At 39.1% G+C, this 23,298-nt stretch overlaps 4 protein-coding genes across 4 annotated transcripts; 3 read left to right on the top strand and 1 right to left on the bottom strand.

Annotated features, from left to right (window-relative positions):
- Window positions 1-1,773: 1,773 nt before the first annotated feature.
- Window positions 1,774-6,972, top strand: PKNH_0422200 (conserved Plasmodium protein, unknown function; the record flags this gene model as incomplete). The annotated part of the gene is made up of 1 exon (XM_002260620.1): window positions 1,774-6,972. The coding sequence occupies one exon, from the start codon at window positions 1,774-1,776 to the stop codon at window positions 6,970-6,972; it is 5,199 nt and encodes a 1,732-aa protein (XP_002260656.1).
- A 446-nt stretch (window positions 6,973-7,418) lies between these two features.
- PKNH_0422100 (clathrin light chain, putative) lies at window positions 7,419-8,135 on the bottom strand (the record flags this gene model as incomplete). Its single annotated transcript, XM_002260621.1, has 1 exon — window positions 7,419-8,135. The coding sequence occupies one exon, from the start codon at window positions 8,133-8,135 to the stop codon at window positions 7,419-7,421; it is 717 nt and encodes a 238-aa protein (XP_002260657.1).
- A 1,723-nt stretch (window positions 8,136-9,858) lies between these two features.
- PKNH_0422000 (ER membrane protein complex subunit 4, putative) lies at window positions 9,859-10,434 on the top strand (the record flags this gene model as incomplete). Its single annotated transcript, XM_002260622.1, has 1 exon — window positions 9,859-10,434. The coding sequence occupies one exon, from the start codon at window positions 9,859-9,861 to the stop codon at window positions 10,432-10,434; it is 576 nt and encodes a 191-aa protein (XP_002260658.1).
- Window positions 10,435-13,440: 3,006 nt separating this feature from the next.
- Window positions 13,441-22,500, top strand: PKNH_0421900 (glutamate synthase [NADH], putative; the record flags this gene model as incomplete). Its single annotated transcript, XM_002260623.1, has 1 exon — window positions 13,441-22,500. One exon carries the CDS (start codon window positions 13,441-13,443, stop codon window positions 22,498-22,500), a length of 9,060 nt encoding a protein of 3,019 aa, XP_002260659.1.
- Between the last annotated feature and the right edge of the window lie 798 nt (window positions 22,501-23,298).

Below are 23,298 nucleotides of genomic sequence, written 5' to 3'. Positions count from 1 at the left end.
AAAATAGGTTGCAATTAAGTGCTTCCTTTTGCCAAAAGGTTCTGGGTTAAGCAGGGTGAGTTGTGCAAATGCCTTTACCCCATCGGTATACAGCAGAAGTACAAAGACGCATAGTTTGCGATAAAATGGAAAGGAAAAGAAATAACGCTATTAGTTGCGAAGGAAAAGAACACATTAACGATGGTAACATGCATAATTGTGTACCATCATTTTTTTTTTTTTTTTTCTGCACACATACGTGGAAAATTAAAAACAACGACACCACAACAACAACCTATTTTTTTTTTTTTTTTTTTTCCATTTTCCATTGACCATTTTTACTAAAAAAAAAAAAGACTTGTAAATTTTTCTTTCGCGAAACGGAAAAATACAATGGCGTAGAAACTGCTGTATTCATTTTAGTTTTTGAAACAGAAATGTGTGAAAAATGCGAAAAAATTACGCAACTGTACGTGGTCTATACTGTGTAGAAATGACCGTCACCGTCACTTTTTTTTTTTTTTTTTTTTTTTTCCTCCTGTCTTTATGTAAATATAACTGCACTGTCTATTGAAAATGGTTGTCCTTCATCTGGGGGCAGGGGATTGTGACGAGGAAACGTTAGCATGCGCACATGTGTAAAGTACACAAGTCAATGTACACACATGGATGTACTCACGTGTAACCCTATATATGCGCATAACCGTAATTACACATGCGTGTGCGTGAACACACATTCTGCACATGGGCACTTGCCCACTGAACTGCTTCTTCCTCCACAAATGTTGCGTTCGCGTATACGTCAGACTTGACGAGAAATTTCGCTCTTCCAGTGAACACTGCTACGCATTGTCTACAATTTTCACGTTCTTATTTCTGTGAACATTTTCGTTTTTCTTTCATAAATTGATCTTCCGTTTTGGAATTTTTTGGCAATTTCTGCGTAAGATGGAATGATCATGCGGAATGTTTTATTTATTTATTTATTTTTTTTTTTTTCTCTCTCTCTGTCAAGAATTATGCATTATTATTTTTTTTTTTTTTCCCGATTTTCCATTTTGTTGTTTTTTCATTTTTCTTTTTTTCTTTTTTTTTTTTTTTTTGTAGAAGTGCCAAAACTGGCGCCTATGACAAACAACCCCGTCGCGTGTTGCAGGGATGAACAGTTCTGGAAAAAAAAAAAAAAAAAAAAACGCCTATTTTTCGCAATCTTTAGTTTTCTGTGTTTTAACTATTTTTTCTTACTTTCCTTTTGTCACATAAAATTCATTACACGTGTAAATTTTCCAAATTTTTTTCATTTTTTTTTTTTTTTTTTTTTTTTGAAAGATGAACGAATATACTTAACAGAACTGGAATTTTTTTTTTTACAGAATGAGTGCCACATGAAACTGCCTCTTTTTTTTTTTTTCTCCTTTTTGTTAAACCGCTTTTATAATGTAGATTGTTATATTTTCCCTTTGTTGTTTTTTTTCTTTGTGGTAATGCGTCGCGTTCGTGTGTATGTGTATACAAGCGCGCACATCTTGCATTCACGTGATATATGTACACACAGCATGAATACTTGTAGGTGTGGGGGTAACACTTTTGTAGAATTTTTTCACTCCACCCCAACCTACTTCTACCACGAAGTATTGGCATCTATGACCTTGTCGCCTAACTCTGCCTTGGCAATCCTTCGCAACATTGAACAAATCCTTTCAGGCGCAAAAAGGGGAGTTCAATGATCTGTGATACGTTGTTCCACTTCTAAACTTTTTGCATTTTTTTCAAGAGAAGGAAAAACATCCCACTATGCAAGACATAATTGATACGTACGAAATAATTGGAAAAATCGATGATCAGAAATCCATTTCATCGAACAGTTTGCCCAGCCATGAGGAGTCTCTCGTTGCAGGGGCGCAGGACGCCAATTTAGATAACACGGATGGGAAAGAATCAAGTTACAACGAAGGTGGGAGAATTATGGAAAGCACGCCGAATGAGGAAGAGGATGAACAAGCGAGCAAAGGAAAGGGGTTTGAAGGGTACAAAATAGAGTGCCTAAAAGGGGACACGGATAAGTCCCAACGCTGCAAGATGGAAAATGTGAAAGGCGACTTTGAGGAGGAGAAAAAAGTTGACAACGTAAAGGGTGGAAGTGAAAACAACTTGGTGAACATGCACAATGCTGTTGGAGAAAACAGAAAAAATGACAAAATTGAAGGTACTTCAAATGGGGGTGCTACCCATGGAGGAAATCCAAACACTGAGAACAACACGAATAGAAACCCCAACCAAGAAAAAACGACCCAAATTGACAACTGGAAAAATAGTTGTAAAAAACATTACAAAGTGTTGATACATGCGCCTGCCTGCTGGAAGGGAGAAAAGTTTAATTCCACTCCATTCATTTTTGTATACGATAAGTCAAGTAACTTTTTTACATATAGTGAGTCTCCACTAGAAATTGAGAAATACATAATCGATACGAGTGCAGAGGATTTCGAAAGCAGAGTATTGACAATTATTTTTTACGACTCCGTTTTTGCTTGCACCACTTCATCCCTTCTTCTGAATAACAACAAAGGAGACATTCAAAATTTCCCAAAGCCCCTGAGTGTGTTCTATCTCCCTCTAAGCAAGCTAGACTTATGTAATGATTCTGTTAAATATAGGTTGGCTCTCAGGACGAACAGCATTCTTTGCGACGTAAATATAAAGGAAGCCATTAGCTTGTTCAATAACAATTCTAAAATAGCAGGACCAAATGTAAATAAGTTCAGTCTACACTTTATTTTAAAAAATAGAAACTACTGTAACAATGAGCCATATAGCTACCTAAATTATCAGACAAAGTTTTATGGGTTACCCAGATCTAACCTCTCATCCTGTGTGCAAAAGTACACAGGGCCCAGCATAGATAGGGCATCGAGCAACGTAGGAAATAGGTACTTAACCAAGTCGTCAAAGAGTCAAGTGCATACATTTACAAAACACCAGGCGGATCCAAATCAGTTTATTTCCCTTGAGAGGTTAAAAAATAAATGGGAAAATTACAACCAGGTGAATAATGAAAAGAGGGCGCCAAACTATTCGGTATACAATCCCTTGAGAAAGAAAGACACCAAACTTACTTCGTACGATATACCAAATGATAATGAATCCTTTGTCAGTAGAGTAAAATCGGAGGTAGCTCGTCAGGAGGCTGCCATGGCTGCGAAACGATTAGCTGGAAATGATACTCGGAAGTATGGAGAAGCGAACAAGGAAAAGGGAAACACAATTAACAGGAGCAACCCCAATAGAAAGGAAACTTACAATACAAGTGGAGAGATCAACTCGTACCATTATGGAAAAACTAAATCGATGTACGACATTATGCATGTAAGTAGGGAGAAACTCTCAGCCGATTTCGACGCGAAGGATGACGTATTCCCAGAAGACAGTGCGTCCATGATAAACATTTTTGAAAAGGGGTCTGTTTTATCTGAGCGAGGAAACGAGGCTGCAGAGGGTGGAAGCACTTTGACAAGCAATCTCAGAGTCGCTAAAGATATGTACTCTCGTGTGAAGAGTGTTATGAGAAAGCGGGGAAATACTAGTGGCCAGAGTGGTGATAACTATAGGGGTCGTTTGGATGGAAAAGTGGAGGAGCGCAATCGGGAGGAGCCGAGGCGAGAGAGGGATTTGGAATGCAGCCGAAAGAACCAAGTTGACCCTTTCGAAGAGGATAGGTCGGCGTGCTACTCCCAGGTGGACAACTTGAGGTACTTGAACGCGAACAACTCCGTGTGCTCATCGTACGGCAGGAATGATGAAAACGTAATTCTTGCAATGAAGGAGATTAAGGAGTGGATGGAGAAGATAGAAGACAAGATGAGCACCATCTCCTGCGACAAGAGCGACCTGAATGGGGTAGTAGGAAATAAAGAACCCACAGATACAAAGTACAACAAAATTGTAGCCTTCCTAATGAAAAGTGTCAAAAATAACATAAAGCTGAAGAATAAGTGTATATACAGAAGCTGCTATTTGAACATACGAAATCTGTACTTGTTAAAAAAAAATGAAAAAGTTAAGTTTGAAAATAAACTCCTGATGAGGAATTACGGAAATTTAAAGTCTAAGTATAAAAACGTACTCGTAAATCTGTGTAAAAAGAACCTACTTATAAAGTACTATTCTATAAAGGATAAATTTCAATATAGCAAGAAATACGAAAATATGATGAGACATCTGCAACAAGAGAAGAATGATCTCCTGAGCATTATAGAAGAGAAGAAATATCAGGAGGAAAACAACCACAATATAAATATGATGCTTTCGGAGGAACTAAAGAAAGCTCAGGAAGATAAAGAGTCCATTTTAAGCGAGAAATTTTTCTACAAAAGTGAGACGGATAAATCTGCCACCAAGTGCAAGTTACTGGAGAAGGAGCTGGAGCGCCTGAAGGAGGAATTAGAATGCGCGAAACGGGAAAGTGAAAAAGCGAGAACGGGGACAGGGCAGATCAAATTAGAAACAGAACAACTGAAAATGGAGAGGGAACAACTGAAAATGGAGAGAGAACAACTGAAAATGGATAAGGAACAATTAAAAATAGAGACGGAACAACTGAGAATGGAAACAGAAGAACGAAGACTAGAGAAGGATGCGCTGATAAAGGAACTGGGAGACACGAAGGCAAAATACTTCAACCTGACGGGGATACTAGAAGGAGAGGAAAAAATGTACAGCCAAAAGGTAAAAGAGTTGGAAAAAAAAATCGAAAATCTGACGGAAGAAAAAAATACACTCATTAACGAAATAAAAAACGAAATTGATAATTTCACAAAAATGCTAAATGATAAGGAAATCGAAAATGCCCAAATGAAGGAAAAGCTTAAGGAATTAAGAAATGTGGAGGAGAAATATAAAGACACACAAATAAATTTTGATTCACTTAAGAAAGAATTTGAAAGGTCATTCGATGAAGTGCAAATTATTTTAAAAGAAATGATACAGAAGGAGAAGGAGTACACTAAGAAGTACAACAACTCCATTAAATCTTTAGAGACAGAACATAAAAAAGTTGTAGAAAAACTACTCAATGAGAAGGAGCAGTCTATGAAAGAAACGAACTACTACAAAGATGTATGCCTTAGTCAATGTAATAGAATGACAACCTTTGATGAAAGTCTGACCGCAGCGGAAAAATTGCTAAACCATGTTTTATCTCAGTACCCACAATTATTCAACGAATTTAAAGTTACCTCCAGAAACAATGTTTTAAATAAATCCTTTGGAAAAATGCACTACGAAAATATTCAATCTGTAAGGGATAATATTAAGCTCATTAGGAAGTCCTTAAGTCAATTCAAGATAAGCTTTAAAAATAGTTCCTTCAACTTCCAAATGGGTTCTGATTACAACAGGAAGTATTCTACCCACAAGAAGGCTAGCTTGTCATCTATCACGGGAAATAAACGAATGAATAGCATTATGAGGTACTACGAGAACTACCACAAATATGCTAACCATGTAGAGCAGACACCATATTGCGAAGACGAATCTTCATATGCAGAGCAATCTGGTAGGAGGAGATCCATCAGCAATAACAGTGCCAGAAATATGTCCATCATATCAAACAACAGTAAAAGCAACAATTTGAAAATCAAAATAGATTCGTACAATGCACAACTACAGAGGAATGTATCCCAAAGTAGATGCAGAAGTGGGTCTGTTAGTGGTAAGGAAAATGTTTCCTCATTATATGGTGATTTGAAGAAAAAGCCTCCCAGCGGAAAGGATGCGCAGGATGAGGAGTCGACAATTGGGGGAAAGGAACACGGCAACTTGGATGACCAGCTAGCCGAAAGGGATTCATCAAGGTACACAAAATCGAAGAGAGGAGAAGAGGGTGAGGATACGCAGAAAGGTGGATACCTTTCACCTGGAAAAACCTACGATGATGGGATGGAGTGGCACGTAGACTCCAGGAATAGTATAAGGGGGGGTGTGAATGGTATGAACCACGTAATTAGCCCAAACGATATGGACGAACTGAATCATATCGATATTGTGAACATGTACGAAGAGAGCGGATACTTCAAGGAGGGGGAGGCCACGAATGGGTGTCCGCAGGGTGCATCGAACATTCCCTCTGGAGCTGCGTCAAATCCAGCGGGGACAAATGTGGAGGATAATTTCGGGAAGATCCATCCAACCAAAACGGAAGGGGAAAAAAAAACGATCGAGAAGGAGAACTATGAGTTTGACAAAAACAACTTTAAGGAAATCATATCCTTTATAGAAAAAAACGTTATAAAAAATTCAGACACTCTAAATACAAGTGAGAAGGATAGAAAGAACGTAGAAAATTTGAAGGGAGTTTCTGGAAAGGCATCTCTGGGGGAGAACAGCAGGGGGGGAGGAGAGTCCATGTGCAAAAAACAGGAACAACCAGATGGTCATTTTAAGGCAGAAGATAAAAACAGATCAGGCATGAAGGCACAAGGAGATCAGAAAAATTCTTATCAATCCGCTGATAGCAGAAAAATAGGAATGTCTAACTACAGAGATAAAGTGAGTAGACCCATTTCGGACGACATCGTCAAAAGTGTTAGTAATAACTCCAAGGCGAATAATGGGCAAGGTAGTATTTCTAATAGCAAAAGTGATAACCAGATTGGATTGCCGAATGGGCTGCAAAGAAACAGAACCAATAAATCGAACAACACGACATCTGTGACGAAAGTGGTAGTAGGGAGCGCCAGGAAAAACTCCTCCATGATTTACGGAAAGGGAATCGAAAGTGGCACCGTCGATAATAACAATGAGGATGCGGAGAAAAGGCAAATCAATACTAATTATAAATACAAGGTTGTAGATGACTCAATTAAACATTTAAGAAAAGATAACACAGATGTTCTGAAGTACGCGAAGGGGTCCATAGTAAGGAAGAGTGTAACTTCAGACAAGGAAAGGAATACAAGTAGCAACATGAATAAATCAGCTCTTTCAAGGACCTAAATGGTTTTTCCACTTGGTGAGTATCGCCTCTTTGTTCCAAATGATTAGAGCAGTTATCATGCACGCAGGGGGAGGAGGGTGCCGCGAAAGTGTACCCCGTTGTTTAATCCCACCGGAATGAAAATTTATTTTATTTTATATATTTTTTTCTTTTTCTTTTTCACTCATCATTCGTATTATCAGTTGTACCTTTTTGCATTTCGCTTGGCATCTTTTCATATACCTAATGTAACTTAAATTTTTTTTTAAACTTTTTTTTCGAAAAAGGAGTTTAGAATTGTATTGAGGTTATGGGGAGTAGCGGTCTAGGCAAGCAGGTAAACTATTCCTGCAGATTCCAAAAAAAAAAATGCCCAGATGACTGCATTAGCTCGTATGAAGATATATATGACACGCAGTTGTTCGTGCAAAGGGGGGGGGGGTGTTATGAAGGAGTTGCAGAGAAATCAGGAACCCTCGCTTTTCATTAGTTTGAGGAGGACCTGCTTCATGCGGCTGTTCTCCTTAAAATACTCGCCCTTTTCTATGTCCAAATATTGGAACACCTTGAGCCAAGTTTTGTTTTCCAAATTTTCTTCCTTTTTTTTTTCTTCATTTTTTTTTTTTTTAGACAATTTTTTTTTCTCTTCAATTAAAATGGCCATTTCTTCATACCATTTTTTTAAGTCTTCCGCAGCCTTCTTTTTTATTTCGATTTTTTTATTTTTTTCGTATTCTTTCCTTTCTTCTATTCTTTTTAGTCGTTCAGATTCCCACGTGGTTGATTCTTCCGTGTCAGATATGTCGGATTCCTTTTCGTAAAATTGTTCGTATGTATTTTCGAAGGATATTTGGCTTTCCTTCTTATAGGAGGTTGTAAATTTATTGGAGCTGTCGTTTTGGGGCTCTCCAAAATTGTACTTGTTACTGCTACTGCCTGTTTCTTCTACCTCTCTTTTCGTTACATTCTGATCGCTATAAATACTGTTGAGAGACATGTTCATGTGGTCGTAGTTTGGGCCATTCTCCATAAGGCTGTCATTGAGCTCGTTGGATAATCCTAACTCCTCGCTCATTCCGTACCCTCCGCTGGGCACCGCCATATTCTTTTCCTCCATAGGGCTTCCCTTGCTTCCATCGTACTCGTTGAAGTTGAACTGGTCAAAGTCGTTCAGGTCGCTCATCTTGGGTGTCGGTAAAAAATTTTTATGCAAGTAGATGGTATGAACGGAAAACGCACACACTTGAACAGACATATCAGCGTTACACTGATAAGCAGTACATTACGCAAGGGAATCCCCCTACCGAAAAACGAAAAAAACGTAAAAAAAAAAAAAAAAAAAAAAAGGCAAACGGCGAAGTCCCAATAACACTACGACGTGTGGTAACGCGGTGTGGAGGTATAAAAATGGCACAGTTGCAAAGTATGCGTGAATGTCCAATCGGATCAAGGACGCACCTTACAGCGCAACTACAGGATAACAAAAAAAAAAAAAAAAAAAAAAAAAAAATGTAGCGACTGCGAAAGAGACCTTTACCTGCAGTGTGAATTTCCTTCTTAAATCGAGTTTTGCCAGGTCACAAGATTAATGGCATAAAGTCTGGTGCGCGAACAAACGTGTAACGTAGGTACATGCACTTTTGTGTAGCCCATGTACCTCATTTGGCGTAATTACCAAAGTATACCATATGGAATATACTTTTTTTTTTGCGAGCAAGATCGCAGGGCGAAATTTCCCCCTTCACATATTCGAGAGCGCCAAATGGGAAGAACCTACCATCCACCCCTTGGCATTAGGATGGTAATTCACCTGTATCTTAAATCACGCAGTACTTCATGGCTGCGCTTATGAATAAAAAATGCTTCAAACACGCACAAATGGATAAATCGACATGGTGATAATTCTTTTCTAACCCTCATGGGGAAATGGCCACGGTAGGTCAGCTTATCCGTATCATTTTTTTATACCACTTCAGAAAAAAAAAATAAAATAAAAATAAAATTGCCACTTGAGTGGGGGGAGCTCTCAATACGGATTAGTCCAAATCGAACGCACAGCCTCTTCAAGGTGAGTAAAAAAAAATTTTTTTTTTTTTTTTTTTTTTTTTCAAAGCGCCTTTCCATTTTGTGACAAGAAACCGTTTGAGGCAGTTTCCAAGTGTAACGTTACGTAATGAGCTGAATTAACATGCGAAGAAAATAAAAAGGAAAGGGTTTGCAAATTTGGGGTTCAGCCGGAGAAGAGCAGCTTGTACAGTAATATAAAGATAAATAAATATATATAATATATATTTTTTGCATGGCCATTCGCTGCATATTGTTTATTATTCCATCTTAAATTGGCATTATATATTTACCAACTCAGCACCATTACCCTACATAGGCCATTTCAGCATACTAATGTTATGAACACTTGTATTGCTCCATTCTGCATATGTGTGACTCATCCTTTTGCACAGCTTTTGATGGGTTGTAAGGACATTCTCTATCTTTCCATACTACGCCATTTTTTGGTCAATAGCCCCAGCCGACTTCTTATCAACAGCGTTGTGTGGGGAGAGCCTCTTTTTATTTTACCTATTTTACTTTATTTTTTTTTTTTCTGCCTACCCACCGCTTGGCATAGCAATATCGGAGGACACCATTTCGAACTTGCCCCCTCAGTCAATTGAGGGTCGTAAATAATATTGCCCCCAAGAAGAATATACACGTGTGAATATAACGGACGAATCAACGATCGGACAAAGGAGCGCCATACAACTGGAGAGTCCCGCACGCAAGGACATCGCAACGCACGAGCAGATCGGCGCCACCATCCCTGCGTACTACTCCTCATCCGTGCGCATCAAATTTCCCCTCTGAAACAGAAAAAAAAAAAAAAAAAAAAAAAAAAAAAAAAAAAAAAAATGAGTCGATGGGAATTCAACCTTAAAAAATATGAAGAAAAATGTGAAGGCATCACGGAGCCCTTTGGATACAAATTCGAGAAGGATGTGAGAGGAACATACGGAAGTGGAGACAGTTATTTGAAACCCGAAAAGAATATAAATAATTTAAATAAAATAAACAAAAGCGAAGTTAATAAGTCAACCACATCATCTGCGATAAACGAAAAAGTACTGGACAAAAAAGCTTGGGGCATTTGTCTTAATGCATTCAAAGGATTAGTGATGAATCTATTTGTTATGTTCATGTCTGGTGGGGCATCTGGAATATTTGGCATTATTTTTATTGTGTACTCAGTGTACAATATTTTAAAATCGTTATTTAACATCAATGATGCATTTAAGAGTGTAGAAATTAATTCCAATCAGAAATTTTGGCCACAGAAAATTTGCTTCGCCCTTTTAAATTTTCTTGTTTTTCTTTACATTATGAATGTATGTTCCAACAGTGGTTTACTTCCCATTCGATCTGCTGATTATTTTTATTTCATCCCTCACCAGACGATTCGGCAGAAGGCCATGTCGACTGTTTTTTAGTGCCTGCCGCTGCGACTTCCCGTTTGGCATGCTTTTTGTGCACTTCTTTTGCAAAACCCCTTATACCTCTTATGTTACATCAGTTAACGTTACATCGGCAACTATTTTTTCCTTTTTTTTTTTGTACAAACACTAGTTCTTTTTTTTTTTTAACATTCGTAATTGCCCAACAGGAAAATGTAACATTCGGTATATTCCTTTGGATATGCCCCTTCGAACACGTTGTAACAGAAGGAAATTTAAAAAATTGGGAAAAAATTCGTTCATCCTTTTTTTTTTTTTTTCGCTTCATGGCAACAGTGGAGGAACCTAATTAGTTACTACCATTCTTTGTAGACGTGGACGGGCGAATGTCACATTCGGTGCATATACACTTGAGTGGAAGAACACATGAGGGGAGGGGAAAAAAAACACGTGCAGGGGAAGGATCAAAATTAATATTTTCCACTTTTTAAATCCCATCTTTAGGAAATTACTGTCCACCTTTTTTCCTACGTGACTACATGTGGGTGTACGTACGTCTATTCGCACAGGAAAAGCGACCATGCAAGGAAATATATTTTTCCACGGGAAATTGTACATTAATATGTAAATATTTATATGTACATATGTACCTGTGCAATCTTAACCCTCCATGTGTTTTATTTTTATTTTTTTTTAGATCACTTATCATGCTATATGGCGAATTCTCGCTCAATGTTGCGTAGAGGGCATTCCTGCAGAAAATTTTAACCCCAATTTTGTGAAAATCGGTTTGCATGGAGGAAATACATGGAGGAAATACGTGGAGGAAATACATGGAGGAAATACATGGAGGAAATACATGGAGGCCGCGTATAGACCTTGACAAGCATGCAAAATCGTGTGCCTGCGCGTACGTACATCCATTATTGTACAAAGGCTAATGTACATACCGTAATTTTTCCTGTTCAGTGTCATCGGCATGGAAACTGAAAATGGTGTAACAATCTGGTCACTAAGCGTGATTTCATTTGATGCGATTTTATGCGATGTTATGCTATTTTATGCTATTTTATGCTATTTTATGTTTCTTTTTTTTTTTTTTTCAAAATTTTGAGCTCATTGGGGGAAAATACGCATGGCACTGAGCACTGGAAATATGTGCACCCCCATTTTCGTACACACTGACGGTACGTTCTACAGCATACCTTACAATTTTCTCATTTTTATGTTAAAAAAAAAAAAAAAAAAATTAAAGGCTCCCGTGTGAAAGTTGGATAATCCATGCGCAAGAAAATTGTTGCAAAAATTTTCAAGCTTAAAACTGGTCAAATGACTTTCGCTTACGTCACTGCAAAAATTCGCAACCTAATTTTTCGTACTCATTTCGTGTGCTTATTTTCGTGTCCTCATTTTCGCGATTTAACAAATTTGTAACAAAATTGTAACAAAATTGTAACAAAATTGTAACAAAATTGTAACAAAATTGTAACAAAATTGTAACAATTTTGTAACAAATTTATAATTAACGAAGCATCTTATGCATGCATAACATTTGCCTACTTATTTTCCTTCTCTTTTGTGTACTCATAATTTGCCCTTTCATTTTCCTACATATTTGCCTTCTCATTTGCTTACGCACAATTTTCCTACTTATATGCTTACGCACAATTTTCCTACTTTATTTGCGTATTCGAAGGTGACCCCGTGGCGCCAACAGTTAAGGCCTGCAGCCATCCCAACTGCGGAAGCAGAACACACCAACACCCCATAGGGAAGTGCGGGCGAGAATTAACTCGACATACCGCAGTTTGTCCCTGCCTGAATTTTCCACCGCCGCGGTGCGAGTGTATATGCGCACTTTTTTTTTTTTTTTTTTTTTTTTTTTTTTGCAAGGCGGTTTGGAAGGAATTAAAAACAGGAAAAAAAAAAAAATACGCAAAAAGGAAGTGTAGAAAAATAATCAAAATTTAACCAAAGTTAACAAAAATAAAAACAAATGAAATAAATAAACAAATGATCAAATAAATGTGTAAAAAAAAAAAAAAAAAAACAACGACGACGACGAGAAAAGGAACCAACCAACAACGAACAACCAAAACAGCGCGCAGTTACATTCTGCATTTTTTTCTTCCGCGCTGCGAGCAAAATTTCACACGTTTGAGTCAACGCGTAAAAGTGAAGAAATCAGTCGCAACATTATTTGCAGTTGGAAATGCTGTATGCAAAAAAGTTGGAAAAAATATAACGCAGCTGTTGGGCGCAGTCGTACATATGCCCCCGTGAGAAACTGCGAGCAATCGTGTACCCATGCGTACGCATGCGCATACGTTTGTCCTAGCACATATTCATATGTACCATCATTCGCATACGCTTACACACGTGCATTTTCATGTGTATATCACCTGTTTGTGTACACATGCACACTGAACTGTTTAACACATTCGAAATTTATTATTTTTTTAGCCTTTAAATTAGCTCCCTTTTTTAATTCGTTAAAAAATTAACTTCAAAAATTTGAATCAACATTCAGTCTGTTTTTTTTTTTTACGTCTACATAGAAGATTTGCCGACAACAGCACCACTTCATTTCGCTGCACGTTATCTTTCGCGATTTGCGGAACTCGCCCTTTTTTTCTTTTTTTCTTTTTTTCTTTTTTTCTTTTTTTCTTTTTTTTCTTTTTTTTTTTTTTTTTTTTGTTCATGGGTCATGCATTGGGGCACGCAAGATTTGTTTGTGCATAATAATCGAGTGAAAAATATATTTATTCTTTTTCTACTTTGCCTGACCGGTAGATCTCGATTCGAAACGTATCGTTACACCCGTGTCTCTGCTCACATATGTGTACTGTACACTCATGCGCGCAGTTCCTTCGACCATGAACACCACCACCCAATTATTCCTCTCCAATTAGTTTTGCCACCCTCCTGTGGAAGCGTGTGTTTGCTTCTTTTTGTCGCTGTGCCTTACTCCCCACTTGGTGTGAACTCGACAGGAAATTCGAAGTGTCGACGGGGCTTCTCGAATTAGGAGGTAGGAACAAGATGAGCGATGAGAGGAAGGGCGAGCCAAATTGCGACACGCCGGGATTGACTGCTCAGTATGGGGATAATAAGATGAAGAGGATGACGAGGATGAAGAAAACGAAGAAGAGGAAATCCAAAGAGGCCGAGCATGGCCTATACGACAGTAGAAACGAGAAGGACGCATGTGGAGTTGGAGTGGTGGCAGACATCAATGGAAAGAGCTCAAGGAGTGTTATCCAAAAGGCAATGCAAATATTATTACGCCTGAGTCATAGAGGAGGTGTTCAGTCTAATAATGGAGATGGAGCGGGAATCTTGGTGGGTATACCACATGATTACTTTCAAATGTTAAGTGACACATGCCAGTTACCATTTCTCTTGCCTGAAAAAGGAGACTACGCAGTTGCGCAAATATTCTTACCACATAATGAAGAGAGGAGGTTATTTTTATATCATGAAATTGAGAAGGAAGTATACAACAATGGACTTGTAGTTCTGGGTTGGAGGTCGCCAATCCCAGTTCGCAGTGACGTAATTAGTGCAGCTGTGAAAAAGAGTGAACCATTCATAGCTCAAATGTTTGTATGTAAAAGATCAGTGTTTAAAAATTACGACGATTTTAATATATACCCATTTTCAGATATAGATTTCACAGATGATAGCCAATTGAATTTGAGCAGCCTGCCGGATGACATAGAACTGCTAGCTTTTTTTATAAGAAAAAAGTTGGTTAGACATAATGACATGTATTTCTGTAGTTTCTCTTCCAGGACAATTGTCTACAAGGGATTGTTAACCCCTTCACAGATATACCTATATTTTGAAGATTTACTAAGCGAGCAATTTACAACGTACCTGGCAATGGTTCATGTACGATTCTCAACTAATACCTCACCGACATGGTATGCTGCACACCCATTCAGAAGAATATGCCACAATGGAGAAATCAACACCATTAGTGTGAACTCAATATTATTTCAAGAGAGAATGGAACAATCCAAAGCTCCCAATTCTTTTAAGTCAGTATCGATAAAAGATTTAAGACCCATAAATGAAGAGAATTATATTATATACGATAATGATGATGAAATTATTGAAAAGAAGGACACCTTTGAAGATATTATGTTGACAAAAAATCGACTAAAGAAAAAATCCAGGAGGAGGTTACTCCTTCGATTGAAGAGAGACTTCACGTACAACAGCCAAGCCATCCATTACAAAATCAAAAGAGAGTATATGAATTCCGACATAAATAGCAATTCGGAATTTTTAAGTAATGTGAACGAAGGGTCTGGGAGTTCATTCGAAGATTCTGAGGATCTCTCAGATAAGGATAATAATGCTACTCCTTCTAAACGGGTTAAGGAGAAGAATGGCATTTCGCACATTTGTACTAAGAGTGAGAAAAACTTTGGCCACGCCGTGAAGACGCAGCTCAAACATGGGGAGTCTCGAAAAACCAAAGGCGCTATTAGCTACCCTTCCGACTCTTCCCTGTTTGATAATGCCATCGATTTTTTGACCATGGCGGGAAGAGAAATAGAGCATGCAATTATGATGCTGATGCCAAGGGCATATCAAAAAGATCCAAATATAACTCCACTGGAAAAGGCCTTTTACGAATATCACACATGTATGATGGAGCCTTGGGATGGACCTGCATTAATCATCTTTACCGATGGAAATAAAGTAGGCGCTTCGTTGGATCGAAATGGATTAAGACCCGCTAGGTATAGCATTACGAATTATGGGTTGTTCGTATTGTCTAGCGAAACGGGGGTTGTAGATTTGGCTTATGACAAAATTACCCATAAGGGATGCGTATATCCTGGGAAAGTAGTCCTAATAGATTTTAAGGAGAAAAAATTTTTGAGGCATGAAGAGGTCTTAAGCAAATTTTTGAAAGAGAAGCCTTACAAAAAATGGCTAGATCATTATTCCATCCACTTGGACAATATTATCAAGCCGGCTTCTAACATGGAGAACATACGAATGAATGCTTATAAATATGGGGCCATACTGAATAAGGAATCTTCCTATGGAAGTAAGGATGCGGAAGAGGCTGACGACATGGATGATGGAAACGATGAAATGTTAATTAAAAAGTTAAAAGCCTTTGGTTATACATATGACGCATTCAATATGATAATTTCACCTATGGTAAAGCATGCTGCGGATGGGCTCGGTGCAATGGGAAATGACACCGCCTTTCCCTTCTTAAGTTATTTACGTAGAAACCTTCTGTATTACTTCCAGCAAACGTTCGCACAAGTGACGAACCCAGCTATCGATCCGATAAGGGAAGAGAATATCATGTCTCTTATGAGTACCTTGGGAAAGGAAGGCGATATCCTCCATTCCAATTACACCAACTGTCAGCGCATATTTATTAATGGTCCCATTCTGAACGACGCACTTTACAACTTGCTACTCCAATTGCCAGACTTCCCACATGTAATAATCGATATGACAGTCGATTTGAGTAAACTGGAAACGCTCATGTCGGGTGAATCGACAGACGAACTGAAATTTGATGTGGTCAAAAGTGTGTCTTCGCCAAAGAGGAGTTACCACGCGGATGGCAATAGCAGCTACACGTTTAAGCTGGACGATTACAAAACCAAGCATAGTAAAGAAGATTTGAATAAAATGAAAATAAAAAACAACATCATGTCTAAGTATTTAATTAAATTTATCGATAGCGTAAATACCAACGTTGAAAATGCCGTCAGACGGGGGAGTCAGCTGATTATTCTCTCACACAGTAACATAAACGAAAAGAGAGTGCCCATATTCTCCATCCTAATTGTTGGTGCTTTGCATAAATATCTGTTAAGTAAGAATCTAAGAACCAAGTGCTCTCTCATAGTGAAGGCAGGAGATTGCTTCGAAATTCATCACCTAGCAGTTCTCCTCTCATTTGGCGCTGATTGTATATACCCCTTTATCTTATACGAAAGTTTGCGCTTCATAAAATATGGAGATAATGAGGCTAGACTTAGTAACCAACAAATGATAAGTAACTACAGGCACGCTGCAAATTATGGTATACTAAAAATTATGTCGAAAAATGGAATTTCTACCTTGCCTAGTTATAAAGGATGTGGGTTGATGCAACCTTTGGGAATATCCGACGAAATTCTAAAAAAATGTTTCATCAATGTGTGCGACTCCATCATCGGGGGAGTAACATTTGAATTTGTGGAAAAGGAAATTTTGAAGATGTTTTACAATGCCTACCCGAAAAGGATAATCACCCTGAATACTAAGGACGCTACGGAAGAGCTTGATGATTATGGGGAGTATCATTTCAGGAGCATAGGAAATACGCAAATACATATGAACCATCCAGAAACAATAAGTTTATTACAAAAGGCAACTCGTACGGGGAATACAGCTACGTATAAGAAGTACTCAGAGCTACAGAACGAACTGATAAACCACTGTGAAATTAGGGGACAGCTAGAAATAAATTATAAAAAATGCCCCTCTTACAATAAGAAGAAGAAAAAAAATGAACCCATAAATATTCAGCTAGTAGAACCCGTGAACAAAATTTTACTCAGATTTTGTACCGGCGCTATGTCTTTTGGGTCTCTCTCGGAGGAAGCGCACACCACTGTTGCTACTGCTATGAATAACATGGGCTTGAAGTCGAACACGGGGGAAGGTGGAGAGGCAGAAGATCGCATTAGGAAGGATTCTACCGAAGTGAAAGGGCCTAGTGAACCAAACACCAACTCAGCGGTTAAACAAATAGCGTCTGCTAGATTCGGCGTCACAGCATACAGTTTGGTAAACGCGCAAGAGTTGCAGATAAAAGTAGCGCAGGGATCCAAACCGGGAGAGGGGGGAGAATTACCAGGGTACAAAGTGAGCGCGAAAATTGCTTCCGTTCGTAGGAGCACCCCAGGTGTTGGTCTAATTTCACCACCACCACACCATGACATGTACTCCATTGAAGATGTCGGTCAGCTAGTCTATGATTTAAAGAATATAAATAAAGAAGCTAAAATTTCTGTGAAATTAGTATCGAAGCTAGGAATAGGTGTTATCACCTCAGGTGTGGTCAAAGGAAATTGCGAACAAATTTTAATTAGTGGAATGTCTGGTGGCACGGGAGCATCCAAGTGGACTTCAATCAAACATGCCGGTCTCCCATGGGAAATAGGACTAGCAGAGGCACACCAAACTTTGTGCAAATCCAAGTTGAGAAAAAGAGTTATTTTACAAATTGATGGACAACTGAAAACAGGTAGAGATGTCATTTTAGGTGCACTACTGGGTGCAGAATCGTTCAGCTTCTCGACCCAACCGTTAATTGCTTTAGGGTGCATTATGATGAGGAAATGTCATCTGAATATCTGTCCCGTTGGTATATGTACACAGGACCCAGAGCTCAGGAAAAAATTCGCAGGCAAACCAGAATATATAATAAACTTTTTTTTCATGCTAGCAGAGGAGGTCAGGGAATACCTGGCCAGTATGGGTTTTAGAAAGTTCTCGCAAATTATCGGAAGGTCCGATTTGCTTAAAAAGAAGGACCACTTAAAATATGACGAGAAGAGGAAGCTACTGGACTTCTCCAAGCTCCTGTTCCCTGGATGGAAATATTATGCAGAAGAAGAAATGAAAGATGTTGTGAAGAAAAGATACAACAAAAATGGAAATGAGAAGAAGCGTCAAATAGGTGGAAGTTCTCTCTACTCTGGATCGACATACAAAGCAGGAGGATCACATTCCCCCGGAATGAAGAACGCGCTAGACAAGATGAGAAGGAAGCAGGTACTCATAAACGAAAATTATAACACGGTGCAAAAGTATGATGTGGTGAAGAGGGGAGACGAGGGAGGAGAACACACAGATGGGATGAACCACGCCGGAGAGACGTGCTCCTCTGTAGGAGAATACGACGAAGAGGCGGTGGCGGATGATGCGGAAGATGAGAAGGAAGACAGGGAGGATGATGATGAGGACGAAAACAACTCGGAGGATGATGAGGAAGATGAAGATGATGAAGAGGGAGAAGGTGAAAGCGATGACCCAGAACAAATGCCCGACGCAAATGACATGAACGACTCCATTCACGCACGCAGCGTTCAGACCAGGCAGAACAAAAGAGAAAAGTCGAAGAGGAAACAAAAAGCGCTCTGCGAAGAGGATGACATGAACCAAGAATATTCCAAACGGGAAAGAAGTAAACATAACCTAGCGATAAACAGAAGGAATGGAAAGAAGAATGCCATGGTATGCACTACTAAGATGATGAGAAAAAAAATGAACGAAAAAAAAATGCATTCGAAGAAGAAGGAACCGAAACCGATGGCCATATTCTGTTGCGAAACACAGAACCATAAGTTGTCCGATATCATTGATAGAGAACTTATAAGAAGGTCGAAGATAGCACTACTGAATTGTACACCTGTGAATATAAAGATGCCTATAAAGAATACGGACCGAGCAGTGGGAGCTATGTTAAGTTATCATATTATTCAAAAATATGGAGAACCAGGATTACCAATGGATACTATAAAGGTCAAATTTAGAGGAACAGGAGGATTATCCTTTGGAGTATTCCTAACAAGCGGTGTGAATTTTGAATTAGAAGGAGATGCAAACGATTTTGTGGGGAAAGGGTTATCCGGTGGAATTATATCTGTGCATTTTCCGAAAACGTCTTTATTTATAAATGACTGTCAGAAAAACATGATAGCAGGGAATTCAGTTCTCTATGGTGCAACAAAAGGAAGAGCATTTTTCGCGGGAAGAGCTGGTGAAAGATTTGCAGTTCGTAATTCTGGGGCTATAGCAGTTGTGGAAGGAGTCGGATGTCACGGTTGTGAATACATGACGAAAGGCATAGTAGTTGTCCTGGGTGAAATAGGTTGTAACTTCGCTGCAGGCATGAGTGGAGGAATTGCTTATGTCCTGGACATTAACAGAAAAAACGTAAATCATCAAATGGTAGATTTGAAGGTATGTAAAACTATGGATGAAAAAATGACGTTAGAAAAGTTGCTACATGAACATTACGAAAGGACCAATTCGTATACAGCCAAAATTCTCCTACAAGATTTTGATGCAAATTTGCATAGGTTTACAAAAATTATTCCAAGGGATATAAAACGAGTGCTAACCGAAGCGTGTATTGAATTTGTAAAAACAGGGAATGAAGAAGCTGCAGCCATTTTAGACGACTGGGCTTCTCTACTCAAAAATGTAGAACAGCCAGAAAACATGTATAAGAAAGCCATGCAATTTTTTACCACCATATCGGATGATATATCTGGACTGCCGAAAACACTAGCTTTGAGAAATGTGGATGGACTGATCATATATGATATTTTGCAAGACAATGATAGTAGGAAATTATTGACGGTAAAAAATTACACAACCGAATTGAATTCCACACAAAGCAGTGAACAATTGCAAGGGCAAGTGAAGAAGAAAAAAACATTTGACTTTGAAGGATTTATTCATAATTTAGAAATTTGTAGAAAAAATAATCGAAAGTGGAGGAGGTTTGCAGAAATCCCATTTAAGTGTAACGCCTTTGCTGAATTTAAAAATATTTTCCCAAAGAGATTAGATGAAAAATCAAAGGAAATGATCAAAAAATATATTCTGAATGAAAAATATCTGCTCGATCTTCACCTCAAGTCCTTAAATTCGAACTCCTTCATTGACAGCCTCATTGATAAGGACGAGGGAGATGACTACATGAACATGACTCAGAAACAAATGAGCCCCAATGTGTACTCTTTGAAAAGTTTATTCTACGCCAGTGAGAAAAGTGATGGAGGAAATGTCAAGGATAATCAACATGTCGTAAGACCATCTGAGGGTGGAGGATTTAGAGGCACTTCTACCGCTTCGGCGCTCAGCATCACCGGAGCGTCTGTATCATCCGTCGACCCATCAGAGGAAAAATCAGGCTCCATCACCACGCCCATGATAGGTTCCGTAACGCCCACGATAACGGTCCCACTGAAAGGTTCTATCCCCAGCGTTCCTTCTGGATCAATCACTGACCCAATCACCACCGCCCCGTCGAAGGATGCACGCACGCTGGTGAACAAAGCGAGCATTACGAACACGCAGGGAAATTACGAGGCGGAAACGACGGAGTCGGTTATCCCGAATATGAGCCAAGCCAAGCCCTTTCTCGCGGTAAACCCGAATAAAGTTACCGGCTTTAAGGAGTACGAACGGTTATCCCATCCGTTGAAAGATATTAGCAGTAGGGTGTTAGACTACTCAGAGATCATCGTGCCCATCAATGCAAAAAGTAAACTCCATAACCAGTTGTTAAAGACACAGGCGTCTAGATGTGTAGACTGTGGAACCCCAACCTGTCATTATCCAAATTCCAGCGGAGGAGGATGCCCTTTAGGCAACAGAATATTTGATTGGAATAATTTAATATACGAGAATGAGTGGAAGAAAGCGCTAGAGAGATTGTTAGATACAAATAACTTCCCGGAAATTACTGGACGAGTTTGTCCGGCCCCTTGTGAAGATGCTTGCGTATTAAGCATTAATGAGAAACCTGTGTCGATAAAATTTATCGAGTTATCCATCATCGAATGTGGATTTTTAAAAAAATGGATTCACCCAATCATTCCGCATACCAGGACGGGGAAAAAAGTCGCCATCGTAGGTTCAGGTCCCGCAGGATTAACTGCAGCTCAGCAGTTGAATAAGGCAGGACACGAAGTAACCATCTTTGAGAAGGACGAATATTTGGGGGGGTTACTAATGAACGGAATACCAAATGTACGACTGGATAAGAAAATAGTAGAGAGAAGGTTAAATATAATGAGGAAGGAAGGAATCATTATGAGAAACAACACCAACATAGGGAAAGACATAACCTTATCTGAGCTAGCCAAAAATTTCGATGCTATTTTATTATCTACTGGTTATAAAGTTCCAAGAAAGCTGGACATTCCAGGATCTAATTTAAAGAATATATATTTCGCTATGGATTTTCTTACTACATGTCAGAAGTCGCTCATGAAGTCTGACCTGACAGATGAGAACTACATAGACGTATCAGAAAGGCACGTAATTATTTTAGGCGGAGGGAAGACTGCTGTGGATTGTATAAGCTTGGCAATACGAATGGGTGCAGCTAGCGTTTTACAATTCACCAGACAAGACATTCCACCCATGACAAGCACAGAATATTCATGGCCAGGAGTGAAAAATGTATTCAAGGTTGACTATTCACATGATGAAGCGATAATTATCCAAGGGAGGGACCCACGAGAATTCTGTGTTAGGAGTTTAGAATTTATTCCTTCTAGTAAGGATCCTAAGAGAGTGTCTGGTATTAGGGCGATTAAAGTCAAATTAAAGAAAGTTGCCAAGGGAGAGGTGGATAAAGATGCTCTACTGAAGACGCCCTCCAAAAAATCCAAAGATGTTACCCTTGGCACATCGAACACCAGTGCGAATATTGCCAGAAGTAACGGGGTATTATCCAATATGGAGTCCAGAAAAAATCAGGCCAAGCTTTCCAAAATGAAGGAGCAGAAGAATGCGTCCAAGTATGTAACGGCAAAAACATCGGGGACAGCCACTGCTAGTGCATCTGCCACTGCCACATCCAGTCGAACCTCCAGCGCCAGGACGAGTTCCCATTCGTCCTCACCTGGAACCACGAAGGATATCATTCAAAATTACCAATCGACAAAGGAGCATAAGGAGTATGTCGACATCCCTTTCACCGAAAGGATTTACAAAGCAGACGTAGTTATCTTAGCCTTGGGATTTTCCAAAACGGATGACTCTCTATGGGAGAATGACTCTATTAAAATTGAGCTTGACAATTATAACTGTATTAAGACCAAAATTAGAACTTACCAGACCAACTACAAGAAGATATTTGCCTGTGGAGACTGTAGAGTCGGGCCCAGTACCGTTGTGCAGGCCATAGCCGACGGAAGAGATGTTGCTTCCAAGATCGATGAGTTTCTGATGAATGCAGAATCGGCTCTGCCCTCCTGCAACACGTACTATTACTACCCCCCCAACTATAAGAGCGTACCCTTTGGGTCTGCCCACTGGGGCTAACGCGAGGGGGGCTACCACACGGATAATGGTTAGCACCTTCATTGGCGTTACCATTTCGCCGTACATTTCATCCCAGTATTACCTCCTTTTTTACCTCCCAATTGGGGGTACTCTTCCCGTGTACATGTCACCAACCTTTTTTGTTACACATTGGAGCGTCACTCCATTTGTACGTACATAAAAAAAAAAAAAAAAAAAAAAAAAATGACACAACAACTCAGCCACAAAGATAACCCCACAACTGAGAATTAATTAAAAATATTCGTAAATTTTGCAAAAAGGCTAAATGGACGACTTGAGTCAGTGGAAGGATTAAAAAGAAAAAAAAAAAAAAAAAAAAAAAAAAAAAAAAAAAAAAACGGCATGGTGTGTGTAAGCCCTTTGGAGCAAGCACGGACAAATATTTTAGGAAAGCTTGAAAGTCCAGGGAAAGTGTACACACGCATATGTGGGAAGAGGATAATGTCTGCGACAGAATCTCCTTGGTATTGCGGCTAATATGGATGGAAGAAGGAACCTGTCGTGTAGGTACACCCGTGCGTGTATTGGGTGGACAAAATAAGACGCGAACGAACAAAGTCACGGTGTGTGTGGACAAAAATGTGTGTTTGGGGGGGGGAACGCAGATACGTAGTTCTCCTCTCCACACGGAAAAAACAAAATTCACAAAAGAAAAGTATACATTTTTAGGTACCATGTGTGTCGAGCAAAAGAAAGGCGCACATCTCATATGCCAGAATTTCTTCAAATCGTATGGAAGGTCGCTTAAAGGAGAGTTAATCCTTTTTTTTCATTTAT

This window comes from Plasmodium knowlesi (genome assembly GCF_000006355.2).
Source record: "Plasmodium knowlesi strain H genome assembly, chromosome: 4".
Taxonomy (NCBI): Eukaryota; Apicomplexa; class Aconoidasida; order Haemosporida; family Plasmodiidae; genus Plasmodium; species Plasmodium knowlesi.
The sequence above is the reverse complement of the archived record's forward strand: the minus strand, read 5'-3'. Positions and strand labels throughout refer to the sequence as shown.